This window comes from Melitaea cinxia, chromosome 28 (genome assembly GCF_905220565.1).
Source record: "Melitaea cinxia chromosome 28, ilMelCinx1.1, whole genome shotgun sequence".
NCBI lineage: Eukaryota > Metazoa > Arthropoda > Insecta > Lepidoptera > Nymphalidae > Melitaea > Melitaea cinxia.
In genome coordinates, this window is record NC_059421.1 from 9162340 (window position 1) to 9176627 (window position 14288).

At 33.1% G+C, this 14288-nt stretch overlaps 1 protein-coding gene across 1 annotated transcript in view; it reads right to left on the reverse strand.

The window, feature by feature from the left end:
• The window catches only part of LOC123667476 (nephrin), a 116791-nt gene that overhangs the window by 42243 nt on the left and 60260 nt on the right, over positions 1-14288 (reverse strand). The window contains exons 6-8 of the mRNA XM_045601371.1: positions 9144-9280; positions 4114-4281; positions 3689-3820 (exon numbers count right to left, since the gene is read on the reverse strand). Coding sequence (XP_045457327.1) covers positions 3689-3820; positions 4114-4281; positions 9144-9280 — 437 coding nt within the window. The remainder of the gene's footprint in view (positions 1-3688; positions 3821-4113; positions 4282-9143; positions 9281-14288) is intronic.

Genomic DNA, 14288 nt, shown 5'->3' on the forward strand with positions numbered 1-14288 from the left:
ACCGTGGTTTAATTTAAGGATTATTCGAGTGTAATTTTCGGATCGTGCGGTTATAAACGGGTCTTTTTTTCCTTGGCCGCTTATAGCGTTAGCTCGGGAAATAGGTTGATGGCGTTTATTTCGTTGCTTACATTATTAAGATAGGATTTTGTGATAAATGCTCGCTAATATGTGCGCTCCGGTTTCGCCTTTTCGTATTAAGATACTCTCTGTTATTATTTGAACGTTTCATTAATATTTAATGTGCTTGCTTGTAGGGGTAGTTTTTAAGAGAATGGAATATTAAATGTGTATGTTAGCTGCGTCCCCCGTTTTTATCGCTTTACACCATAATAGAATGTACAACAAGCTCGTCTGTTCCTGAGGTAGGCAACCTAATGCCAGATAACTGTTGATTATCAGATTATATTTCTAAAAAAAATATACGTATGTAACGTTCTGGTGTAATGGTACGTGTGCCGTATCAGCGGCGCCTAAACACCGACGGTTGCTGATGCCATTCCCGCGCGAAGTGGTCTGGTCTGGTTATTAGTTCGTGTGGGTTTCCCCACTGTGCCTCGAAAAGCACGTTAAGCCGTCATTGTTATCATGTAAACCTGATAGCGATCGTTACTCATAGTAGGGAATTTATTCGCCAACCCGCATTGGAGCAGCGTGGTGAATTAAGTTCTCATCCTTCCCCTACATGGGAAAAGAGGCCTGGGCCCAGCAGTGGGATATTACAGGCTGGAGAGAGCGAAGCGATACGTATAAAAATGTATATTAAACCTAGTTTCCGGAGACGGGAATCGAACAAGTCTGGAGTAGAAATCAGGGTCATTGAAGATAGTGCCGACTGCGCCAACGTATATTATAAATGAATTTTCTTGCAAAAAAAAAAATACGGATTCAATTTACATTGACAAGTAATAGGTTAATAGTTGAAAAAGTTAATTAAATACACATTATTAGCGATAACTGATAAATTACTCGTGAGAACTCGATCAAATTTAATTGAAACTACGCGACAAGCACCAGCATTCGAATGCAAAAAGAAATATCAAAATCGGTAAACCCAGTAAAATGGCATAATTCACATAAAAATACGGTCGAACTAAGAACCTCCTATTTTGTAGTCGGTGAAATCCGGTCGAACTTACATTTATATTACTAGTAGAATAACATACAGATATTTTATATAGATTATATAAAACATTTTACATTCGAGATAAATCCTCTTTGTTTTCCGCTCGGAGTTGAAAATACTTTTTTTATATGTCAAAAGCATACATTTTGACGACGTCTTGAGAAATATGCTAATTCAGACTGTCAGTGTGTTTGTTTTATAAAAAAGTTATTTTATTACTTTGATTTCATTTGTAATCGACTTCAAAAAAGGAGGAGGTAACTCAACGCGACGGTATTTTTTTTAAATGTATGTTCGGGGATTACTTCGTCGTTTATGAACCCATTTTGATTATAATGGATATAATGGAATTACTAATGATTATCCCTTTTTTTGTTGGAAAGGAGATATCTCAAGAGTATCATGATAAGGAAACCAGGATCAGATGGTGGAATCCCAGAGAAATCGAGGAAACTTTTTTAAGGAAGGAATTTTGTTTACTGAATTTTAGGAAACGGGTGTAAGACCTTAGATTATATTTTAAGATATTTGACACCTTTTCGGAAATCTAAAAACGATTAATTGATTGTTTCAAACTGTGACATCTTACTACTGTGTAAAAAATCTTTTGCTCCATGTAGGAGAAGAGACGGATCTTAATCAACAACTATAGGTAACGACCGCTATTGGGCATCTAGGACAACTTGATAACAACCGGAAGCTTAACGTGCTCTCCGAGGCATCTGGCAGACTCACAAAGATAAACGCCCAGACCGTTGGCACAACTATAAATATGCAGAGCGGATCGAGAACATCGAGCACAGCAACACACATCACTAGCCCAGTGCGTTTGTCAGCTGTTGCAGCGATTTATTGATTGATTTAGATGGTAAAATCCAACTGCTGGACATAGTTTTCTTCATGTAGGAGAAGGCGTCCACCATGCTGCACCATTGCGTGTTGTAATGATTGATTGATACTAAATTTCCAGTCTGTTCATATTACCAGTGTTTTGAGTGTTTTTTAACAGGTAAATGTTGTAAAAAATTTGCCTTTCCTATCACGTACGTGCGGAAGGAGTGTAAACATGAAAGGAACGGAACAAAAGAAAATATTCGGATATAACGTGAAAACTTGCGTGTTAGACGAATTTAAGTAAGTTTGACGTGGACGGTTTTTTTCTTATTTTGAAAAGGTTTTTTTTTGTTGATATTTCTATTTTCGTCTGCGTTACATAATGGGCAATATAATATTAGGTCACTTAGAAATTCTTATTTATGTAAACATTTGTAATTAACATTTTGACTAGCGTGTTGAAGACTGTGGCCTTGCTTTCTATTCGATTTCCACCTTATAATGATCACGGTTTTCTATTAGCGACTTATAATTGCAAAAAAAAACTAATAAAATTACCTAGTCTTGAACTTTTTTTCAAAATTATTATCGTATACAAATTATATTTAATCGTCAAATACAATAATTCAAAAAAGCTTTGAACGAGCATTTCGAATTCAGGAAATATCAATTTATCCATTTTTATGAAATTGTTTCTTAGTATCTCTTAACGTTTACGAAAAATAATATCAATAAATTATTTGAATACAGTGTAAATAGAAAAAAATATTCAAAAAGAAAAACTTTCAAAAACAACAACACAACAATCAGAAAAATTAAATTAAACACAGATTTGACACAGTTAAGACATCTAAGAATCTTAGCTAGAAAATTTTATTTAATAGAACATCTAACGTAGTATGACTGCCGGCCAAATTCACATTAGCGGACGGGATTCCGTGCTCAGAAACTAAATCGTGTATTAGCGCAATATACCGACTCAGCAGTGTATAGCATTCTAGCTTGTACCTCATCTATATCAAAGAAAACTTTCAGACTTCATGATGGAACTCTATTCCATACTAATGTAATAAAGATAATAGATTGGATTTTTTATTTTTTTCTAATGGCTAAGCTTATAAACTACTGGGATTTTTAAGATTGTTGAGTTTTTCTCTTGAATCCTACATTATCACTGTCAGTCAGTCAGTCAATTCAGCCTATTGTAGTCCACTGCTGGACATAGGCCTCCCCAAGTTTGCGCCAGACATCCCAGTTTTACGCAATCCTCATCCAGCCCACAAATAATATACATTATATTATATATTATCACTGAGTGTGCCTTAAAGGAGAGAAAAAGAAATAGTCGAAATCATGTAACCCACGAGGGTAAAACTACAATTGGAAAGCTAGTCTTTATATAAAATAAAGGAAATTATTGTCGTGGTCATGTGTCTATGTGTGTTTAAGGCTAACTGGATAGCCTGAATAAAAATTATTTTTGAGGTCAAAAGCCTATCAAATTCAAAGCTATTTAAACCAGTTTTCGAGAACTTTAATTAACAAAATCAGCAACAAATCAATAAATTACAAGTTCTAGACAGATAATTAGAAAGTGATTGATAACGCACAATTTTAAGCGTTTATAATAAACAGTTTTGTATAGTCTAACTTTGGTCTATCTTAGGCCCAACTTGGGGCCGAAAACTTCGGTTTAACTGTGGCCTAACTTATAAGTTAAATACTTACATAGAACATTGATGGTATGTGTTGCTACCACATTTTCAGTTAGCTGACCGTTGATACCGTGGCACACGACTACGATTGAACGCCGATTGGGTTCCACAATCACTGTTATGTTGGATGTGGTGATCCAACCACCTGGAAAATACAAAATACCAGTTAGTACTTATTGATAGAAATAATTATTATATGGCACTACGCAAATACAAGTACTATGTGATAGTACCCAATTGCTTGTGAAAATCAATAACAGGTATGATATTATACTCATGCTAGTCGTAATTAGTTTCAAAAAAGAAACATGTTACAACATGTTATAGCAATTTCCAAGTATTATAGGCTTATCAATCTTTCTTAATAATTTAAAAGGTAAATCGATATACTTGGGTTTTGATAATACAAATGAAATAAGCAAATATCTTACTGCTCACCTTCTGGAGATATTACTGTCCGGTTGCTAGCCTCCCTGTGGTGTTTGCCCAGAACCACCCACTTAATATCTGCTGCTGGGTTTGATGGTGCTGTGCTGCAGCTTAAAGGTACTGGATCTCCAACTCTTGCTTCCGAAGGTCCGGATATTGTAACGTGGGATGGTGCAACTGTTAAAAGAATTGATGATATAGATTGAGTTATAGTGCTTTAATTTTATATGACAGTAACTCATGACTGCAGACCGAAGTCACAGGTTGACAATATATAGGATAAAATTTTGACGGTGTTCCATATAATACATAGAATAGTATATTATATCATAAGAATTGTGTATTTTTGAGGAGATAAATATTGTCTATGTAATTTTTTGACTATTAAACTATAACTATGCATAACATCGTCTCATCCCGTGGCCAAATCAAACTAAATATATAAGAAGAAGGGATATAAGAAGGGACTGAACGTTTTCCGGGAAAGAAGTGGCCTTGTATTCCAAATATAAATAATAGCCTCATTAGCTCATACGAGTAATAATAAAATTTATTATAGAAAGATTATTAAATTTCGTAGCTAAATAACATTTTTTTTTTCATTTTATATTTCACTGTGAAAAATTTATTTCATTTTCTAATTGTACCTTTCAAAGCGACCTTGTATGAGACTCTCTCGAAATTTACTTATTTAAGTTACACATTTATGCGTGGATTACAGAAATGTATTCAGAGAACTTGTTAAGTTCACTTTTTATTATTTCAGCACTAAATAGTAAATACTGACACAAAGTAATGTCAGTGTAAATTTTACTAAAAGTAATACAAAAATGTTTTCACATTTCAAAGGCAATTTAAAATATTCTTGCCCAATTTCAAACGAAGATTAGAATTTTGAAAGGATACAGTTATATAAAATTCATGATACCAATGTCTTCCGAGCGACACCAATTATTCACGAAACAGACCAGCTGAGCATTTTGCGGCGTTTAAAAATTCAAATGAAACAAAAATAAAGAGAAAAAAAAAGCAAGCGTCGAAACGTTAAAATCAAAAGAGAATGAACGTAATCTCGACGAAGTTTCTTAAAAAATACCATTAGAATTGAGACGTGAATGAGAGCTTGAAATTAAAACTTTGGCGAGTGCTATTGGCTGGTTTGAAAAGTTACCATTCTTATTCCCCTTCAGAAGGACATATTGAAAAGTTAAGTTGATAAATTCTGTTACTGTTATAAGAGTTTTATATATATGGCGTATATAACCAGACTTTGGTTATAAGAAAATTTCTCAAAAAATGCTTTATATTGGCCAAATCTGCAAACTATCAGTCTGTAAATATTGTAATCATTACTCATCGCCAAAAAATGACGTGAACTCATGTGTGTTGCCTGTAGTCACCACGCTGGGCGGTTGGCCAGTTGGCGGCGGGTTGGTGACCACAGGGTTGGCTTAAATAATATAATAATAAAAATAATAAGCTTGTTTATTTGTTTGAACGCGTTACTCTCAGGAACTACTGACTCAAATAGAAAAATTAATTTTATGTTGGATAGCCCATTTACCGAGGAAGGCTTTAGCTTACTTTTTCCTCAAATTAAGTTAAGATAAAGTAAATGTATAATAATATATTAATAGTTTAGTTAATCTCAATTAATATAACGTTAAACCTTTTAGGTAATCAGACGATATTAAAAAGTAATTTCGTTCATAAATGATCGTTTTTTGGCCCCTTTTAGAATAAATATTTTCTGAATCTGCACCATTATTTGACAAGGTTTTAAATGTATTATAGAAGTTAATGCTGTGATTTGTACACACTTATTAAAAGCTTTGCAAAGTATTATTTTAAGTACACCAAGTTTAATTTAAATTTATTCGAAAATTTATATTATAAGAGGCGAGAGAGGCTTTCAGACATAACTCGCTCTACTTTTAGACACTTAAAAAAACTAATGTTTAAAATATGATGCTAAGCTATAAGATATCAAACAACAAATAAACCAAAAGTCGTACCTAACACCTGACTTTAAAAATCTTTTGCAATTTTTCAACAATAAATTTTGTACTTGAGTTATATCTAGAAGTTGTTACTCTGCGAGATTTCAAGCCATTGTCACTTTGGAAAACTTTGGAAAAGTGCTCCTTTAAGCGAAATCGGTCATATATTTGCGGAATTTAGTCTTGAAATATAGGCGTTTTTATGATCACGGAGCAGAATAAAAATAAAGTGTCACTAATGCAATTTTTTTTTTATATTTTTTGATTGGAATATTGAGTACTGTTCAATTTATCACTCTTTATTCTGCCAAAGAAAAAGTTCACTTGATCTTGTTGAAACAATTATTTAAAATTAAGCTTAAAACTTAAAATATTATCAAAGTCTTCAGTTGTTTCCAAACTTTGATATTTCAAAAACGAATCACAATTTCACAGAAAATTGGATGGTATCAAAATCCTTTTCACAACTGCAATACAACTCTAAATCTAAGTCCTCCATCGTAATCTTCTTAGTAATATCAAGAGAGGCTTATGGTTTATCAAATAGTTTCTATTTAGCTATTGATGTCATTTCCAAATCTCCCATTCTATGCTCCACCCTGTTAGAATCGCATAACCGATTTGAAAGGATTTGCTGTCTAAACATTGGAAGCGTGTTCGGGTTCCGCTTTAGTTGTATATAATCAATATTCCGTTGAGTAATATCAGTATGGCGTCTTGGTTTTGTATCTTTTAAGCGATTGCATTTCATAAATGGAAATTTTGCGAAAATTTTGGTACTATACATGTTACGTTTCAGCCTGTAATATCCCACTACTGGGCATAGGCCTCTTTCCCCATGTAGGAGAAGGATCAGAGCTTAATCTACCACGTTGCTCCAATGCGGGTTGGCGGATATATTCCCTACTATGAGTAGCGATCGCTATCAGGTGTACATGATAACAACCGGGACCGACGGCTTAACGTGCTCTCCGAGGCACGGTGGGGAGACCCACAAGGACTGCACAAACACCCAGACCACGGCAAACACCTGTATGGCCAATACAAATGTTTGTCATATGCGGGGATCGAACCCGTAACCGCCAAGCGCAACAGGTACAATCCATGGCTGTAACTGTTGCGCCAACGCGGCGTTATTTGTTTAATTTAAGGTATATTTGCGCATTTCACTTAAATGTTAGACACAATTAGTATTAGGCTTCACTGAAATTTCGTTTTTTATTATTGCCAAGTCAATATTTATCTAAATACAACAATAACGAGTATTAAAACATTTTCCTAGTATATAAGTCAATCTTGGAAAAAATAACGACTCAAGGTTAATACCTGATCGAAGTAACCCTTGAGGGCCTAGATTCCTTTGACCTACAAAACGAAATGGTCCAGAAAAAGTATTTCTTTATCGAAAAGAATTTTTCCCGTTTACCTATGGGACTTGGAGTTTCTTTAATAAACAATAAGGAAACGGGTGGGTGTGGTGCAAATTATAGGCGACTTTTTGGTTTTCTACCTTATGTAAGGTTAATATTTATATACGGGCTTGATGAGGCTTATGACCAGCAGTGGACTAAAATAGACTGTAGCGAATTTTTATGCTATGTCCAATGTCTAGGTTAGCCTTTCCCAGTTTTAATTTATTTCTATTTAATTCAATTTATAAATACCTCATCACTACTTTCTTGATAAATCATAACTGAAATAAATAAACGGCTCAGTAAATATTTCTACATACCTACATTGATTTATTTTTTATTTCTATTCTAATTGTAAAATATAAAATTGTAAGCAAACATGTAATTAATATTGTATGTTATAAGCAATACTTTTGTAAATCTTTTATCTTTTATTTTTTATAATCTTTGTCTAAGTGTAATAAGTACATAAGCTTTGTAAATTTTAAAAATGTGAAACGCTTTACAAACGGCTCATACGATTAGCTACTATACTGATACCTCCAAAGTGTTTTTGTTAAACATGTTATGATTACTTTTTCGTGTTTCAATGTGTATGTTTGTAAAGGTGAGTTAGCTTAAAAATGTATTATAAATATAATGTTAACAATAAGTGAGCTTTTGTTAAACAATTTGTCAGATTACATGATTTAATAAAGATATTTAAAAAACAATCAAAATCAATTTATAAATAAAATTCTGTTTAGTGACAAAAATAAAATTTGTAAATTTGGCACTATTGAAAGCCATTAATCAAGAAGAAGAAGAAGAAAATTTGTAAATTTTAAGATCAGGAACTGATGCAATTATTATTTATATGTATACAGAATACAGGCTGATAACGCAGCTACAAACTCTTTCAATTGCAGATGGGTCAGTAACCATTTAACATAAAGTGAACCTATCTGCTCGTATATTCTTAATGTGATCAAAGTAACCATATAAATAATATTATTCAATTTTGACTATACATAAATTTAACGTTTTAAATTGCCTATTAATACAGGATAATAATAACATGCAACTCTTTGTAAATATTGTACCAAACTGTCTCACTTTTCGACCTCTATTTGATGAGGCTGTCAAAGGATTTGAGAATTTGGAAAGGGCAAGGCTGTGAACTCGTGTGTACTGTAGGATTCATCCTTGTGAAGGTTTATAAAGAGTTTTTTTAAATGTAAATATTAATCTATAGTACTTTTAATTTAAATGTGTATGATTTAAAATAAATGAAAAGAATTTTTACATTTAAATGTAATTTGGTTGGATTATGTGTGACATTTAGTAACAAGAACAACACAAAGGCAGAGTTAATTTTTTATACTTTGCAGTTAACGATTGTGATAGTGACATTGTATAAGATTTATTTTCAAATCATGAAAAAAACAAAACGAAACAAGACAATATATAGACTTCTAATTCAGAATTAAGCTAAGCCTTAAACCACTCTCCATATATTTAGATCGAAATATGGACTTATAATAACGACCTATGTCGTACCTAGTTTTTAAACTAAAATATTAGATATATTTTGATAATCTGTTTACTTTGTTAGAAAACGATAAAAGTTAAATGTTATCATACTCACAAAGCACAGTTAGATCGATTTCAGCTTTCAGTGTGTTGCTTATCATTATGTTCTTGGCTTCGCAGGTATACCGCGCTTTGTTATCGGACGCATCTGCCTTGAATGATAACACGTTTTCTGACATTCGTCCCGTGGTTCTGAAACAAGGATATTATTATTAGTACTTGATACAAATGTCCCATAGTTGGGCTAGTGTTTCCCTCCGTTTTTGACGGAGCTTTTGTCTTAGGACAAGGGTTATTGTTAAATATGACAGCCGTTAATGGATTTAAAAATTTTAAAAGCCCTAAATTTTTCTAATACATCTTATATACAATGGCAGATCTGTCAAGACTGAGTACGATATTGTTTTTCACACAACAGACATGTTTCGAAATTTACAATAAACATGACGATTTAAGAAATTAAATTCTGGTTTTATTAAACGTAAGCATTATATTAACAATATATCATCATTACGTTAACAACCGCTCTGGTGTAGTGCTGCGTTTAGTCACCCAAAACACTAACGGTTCGCGGGTTCGATTCCCGCTTGGGTTGAATATTTATATTTGTACAAATATTTCTTTCCACGAAAGCACGCTGTTGGTCCCACTTGTTATTATATACATCTGATAACGATCGTTACTCATAGTAGTAGAGCAGCGTTGTGGATTAAACTCCAATCCTTGTCTTACATAGAAAAAAAGGCCTTTGCCCCGTAGTGGGCTGTTACAGTTGAATCATTAAGTATTATATATTTAACTCGTTTAATATAACATAAGTATACAGAAAGTATAAGTTTTCTTTGGACTTTTACCTTAGTGGATGGAAAGAAGACCCAATTAACGTGACAACCAGAAGAGAAGACCTAATCAAATTTCGACACAGGTCTACATAAACAATAAACCAAAATATATTTCTAACCCGATTTAAACAAAACCGCAAAAGTTTTCTAGTTCATTATAAAACTAATATTACTGTTAACGCTATGGATTATAGGATTTGACTTCACGAAATATAGTTTTAGTTTCTGGGGAGTAATATTTTAATATGCGATGCTAGTATCGGATTAGTGTTTCGGACAAAATATCCATTAATTAGTTATTTTACCGAAAATGTACGATATACTTACACGATACACTGCCTTGGTAAATTATCTATCCTTATTTCTAGTTGATTATTATTTTCTATTAAATATATTACGATTTATTTTTTGATGGTAAAAGTAGTCAAGTACCTCATTGCATTATAAGTATTTTTATTATTATTTCAGGTTATGTCTGTTGATTTATGGAATTGTCCAAGAGTTAGACTTTGGTTGTAGGTGTCCATCATGATGATATGATAGGTATATAGATTTACTTTACTTATATTCTTACATATAAAATTCTTGTGTCACAATGTTAGTTACCATACTCCTCCGAAACCAATGGACAAATTTTTATGAAATTTTGTGTGCATTTCGGGTAGGTCTGAGAATCGGCCAACATCTATTTTTCATGGCCCTGAGTTATAAGGGGGCGATTAAGGGGGTTAGTATCATATATGGCAAACCAACGTTTGCGGGGTCAGCTAGATATATATAGCTTTCTCATTTCTTATATCTTGTTAAAGCAGAAATATTTGAATTCGAACAAAAGTCTCAAAACTATATACAAAATCGAAAAAATAGTGACCCAACAGTAATCAGAAAATCAAACTTCAAAATTTAACATAGTTGAAATTATACCAAGAAAGGCTGAAGGCTTTAAAACATCACGCAATGACTCAAATGAGCGTGAATGAATTAATTTGTATCAAAATATGATGCCGTTGAAATACACGTAGTTAAAAAGACGTAACTATGGAGTTTCTTGCTGATTCTTCTCTACGGAATCTACATTCCGAATCGGTGGTATTTTCTCTTTTAGCTATAATGAATTAATTAATTAATACAAACATATTTTTGATTTATAAAGTGACGATTCAAAAGTGCTTTTCAAGCTATTTCATTATCAAAAAGATTTTGATTTTGATAGTCTTACAATAATATCTTTGTACCTACTTTACCATAACACATGTAAATCGACGCCGATTTTTCAAAACCCGACCGTATCTTCAAATATCCCTCTCAGTATCGCAAATTACTAGTGTGCAGTTTATCTCTCGCCGACAGTTTAACTCCAAACATAACGGCAAAGTAATTAAGATTTCAAAGCAAAACGGGGGTTAAGTCAAACTTTTCAAAGTTTTGCTCGGAGATCGTTTTTCAGTTTTCAGCAGTTATCTCCGACTTTCAGAGCGTTTGTTTTATTTAGTTTTAGCTTTATTTCCATTTGATATAAATGTGTTTGTATTTGTATTCGATTTATTAAGCGTATATTAATATTGTTTCTTAAGAGAATTAAATTACGGATTTTGATAAACTGGATTTAGCTTTGCTTGGAAATGGACTTAGGAACAATAACCGTTGTATTGCTCATTTTTCTCATTAGAATCTAGACGTTGAACCGGCGGTAGATTCTTGTTACCTACAGTTAGTTTATTAAGTGATAACTCAAATGTAGGAGTTGAGATGAGGAGTTGTTTGGAGTCCATTTGTATATCTTCTGAGCGAGTTCGCTCCATCTTCGACCTCATCTTTGCTCTAGAGCTAGACTGGGGTCAAGAGTAAGCCCATTATATAATTAAAAAAAATGTAATTTTTATTTTCGATTTTATATATATTGCATTTACTAGAATTTATATTTATTTCAAATATTAATAAAATGTCGGTAAATTAGGGAGGGAGATTTGATTTATTATATCTAATAATATAATAATTTAATTTTATTATCAAACTCGGCAAATATAATATGATAGTGGCATATACTTATTTGAAATGAGATTAAGTAACAGAAGCAAAAAACCATCTGAATCTTCGTATTGACTCTTTTGAATGCGGTCCAAGTTTTGCACAAAGAATAACTTCAAAAAGAACTGACGCTCTGCGGTGAAATAGAAAATATATAGGGTTTTATATTTATTTCAATTATTATACATTACTAGCTAGCCCGCGAAATTTCGTACTGCAATATTTTACCGTAGAACCGATTTCTCGGTATTTCTATCGATATCGGCTCTGTCCTATCAAAATGCAATTATTATTCCAAAAATTTCCGATTGTTTCGGAAATTACTCAGATTTTTCTACCGATTTTACACTTAAAATCGCAAATTAGGATAATTTTTTTGAACCTGCCTAGGTTAAGTATATTTTCATTAAATGGGAAATAACCCTATTTACCAATAAAAATATTAATACTGTACAATAAATAAACGTATTTGATGGTCATATAACGATTTTGGGTACAAATATACTAATTTTAATGGGCCGATCGATTTCGTACTATAGCGTTTGAGACCATTACGTAGAACATATATTTTTAATTTAGTTTTCGCTTCAGCTTCTAATATTCCACAGCTCTCTTTCCTCATGTAGGAGAAAGATCAGAGCTTAATCCACCACGGTGCTCCAAGGCGGGTTGGCGGATATATTTCTTAATATGAGTAACAATCGCTATCAGGTGTACACGATAACAACCGGTGCCGACAGCGTAACGTGCTCTGCGAGGCACGGTGGGGATGCAACTTAGTTTTATTGAAACCTTATCCTAACTTAATATAATTTAGCGGTCTTAAAGACGTTGTACGAACGTCAGCGATTCTTGTTATAGATAGAAATACAATGTAGGTTCCATTTAATATTCTACGTAAGGAATGACAGAGAACGGGCAAGCGAGAATTTTTCAGTCAAGATTATACGATACAAATTTTTGTGTCAGAATGTCGACATAGGACAGCAACGATCATTTTTTGCCATTTGCCATTTGATCGTAATTTTGCTGAGCCGAGACAATTGATTTTTTAGAGGTGTTTGAAATATTGTTACGCGTGTTAATTTTTTGCTTCACTGTCAAAAGTATCGTTGGAAAATCAAGTAATTTTTTAAATGTATTGGGTAAGTAAATTTTTCCTTATTTATTGTAGGAGTATATTAAAAACGGTAATTTTCAGTAATGTGCATCATTACATCATTACAGCCTATACAGTCCACTGCTGGACATAGGCCTCCACAAGTTTACGTCAAAAATAACGTGAACTCATGTGTTTTGCCCATAGTCACCACGCTGGACAGGCGGGTTGGTGACCGCAGTACTGGCTTTGTCGCACCAAAGACGCTGCTGCCCGTCTTCGGCCTGTGTATTTCAAAGCCAGCAGTTGGATGGTTATCCCGCCATCGGTCGGCTTCTTAAGTTCCAAGATGGTTGTGGAACCTTGTTATCCCTTAGTCGCCTCTTACGACACCCACGGGAAGAGAGGGGGTGGCTATATTCTTTAGTGCCGTAGCCACACAGCACAGCACAGTAATGTGCGTTTACGTTTTATTTTTTCAGGATTTATTTATATTGAAAGAACTGTTCCGAGTATCTCGTTAAATAATTTTAACAGAATCTGCATTATACGTGTGTGCTCATATTAATATAATATAACGTGTTACACAATGATATTATAAAAGTGGTTTTATTAAATATATATATTTAATTTTAATTTCGATTTATTCAATTCAACATGTATACGATATATTCCTAAAAGATCCTTACCAAGCCACGGTCAGTTACAGGCGACAATAAATAAAAAATGAAAACTTAAATATATTCATCGTTAACCCTAAACTTCAGTCGGTAAAGTTTTAAATATTTATAAAAAAATAAAGCATGAGAATATTCTGAACAAGTTTCAACACTTTGATAGTTACTGGGTTTTTTAAAAGTCGCAAAGTACTCGTAAAAGAAGCGGCTATTTGTAATTTATTCTGAGACTGTTTGTATATTATCCACAGTATTTAGATCTGAGCTGTTTCAGTAGAATGAGGTGAAAATGGGAAACTTCTTTTATCATCGGCTTTTGTTGAATTTTTTTGTAGTTTTGGTATTTAAATAGTTTTTCATGCGGTTCTCTCTCAGAACGGACGTTTGTTTTTATGTAAATATTGTGATTCTGGTCTGAGAGTTTTGCTTTGTGGACGTAATATGTTTCGGAGAGAACGTAAAGTTATCGGTTACTATCATAAAAATTTGATAGTGATGTTACGCCTGCAGTAGAGCAGGGCGATGGCGTATAAATAAAGTTAGGTCCTGTAATC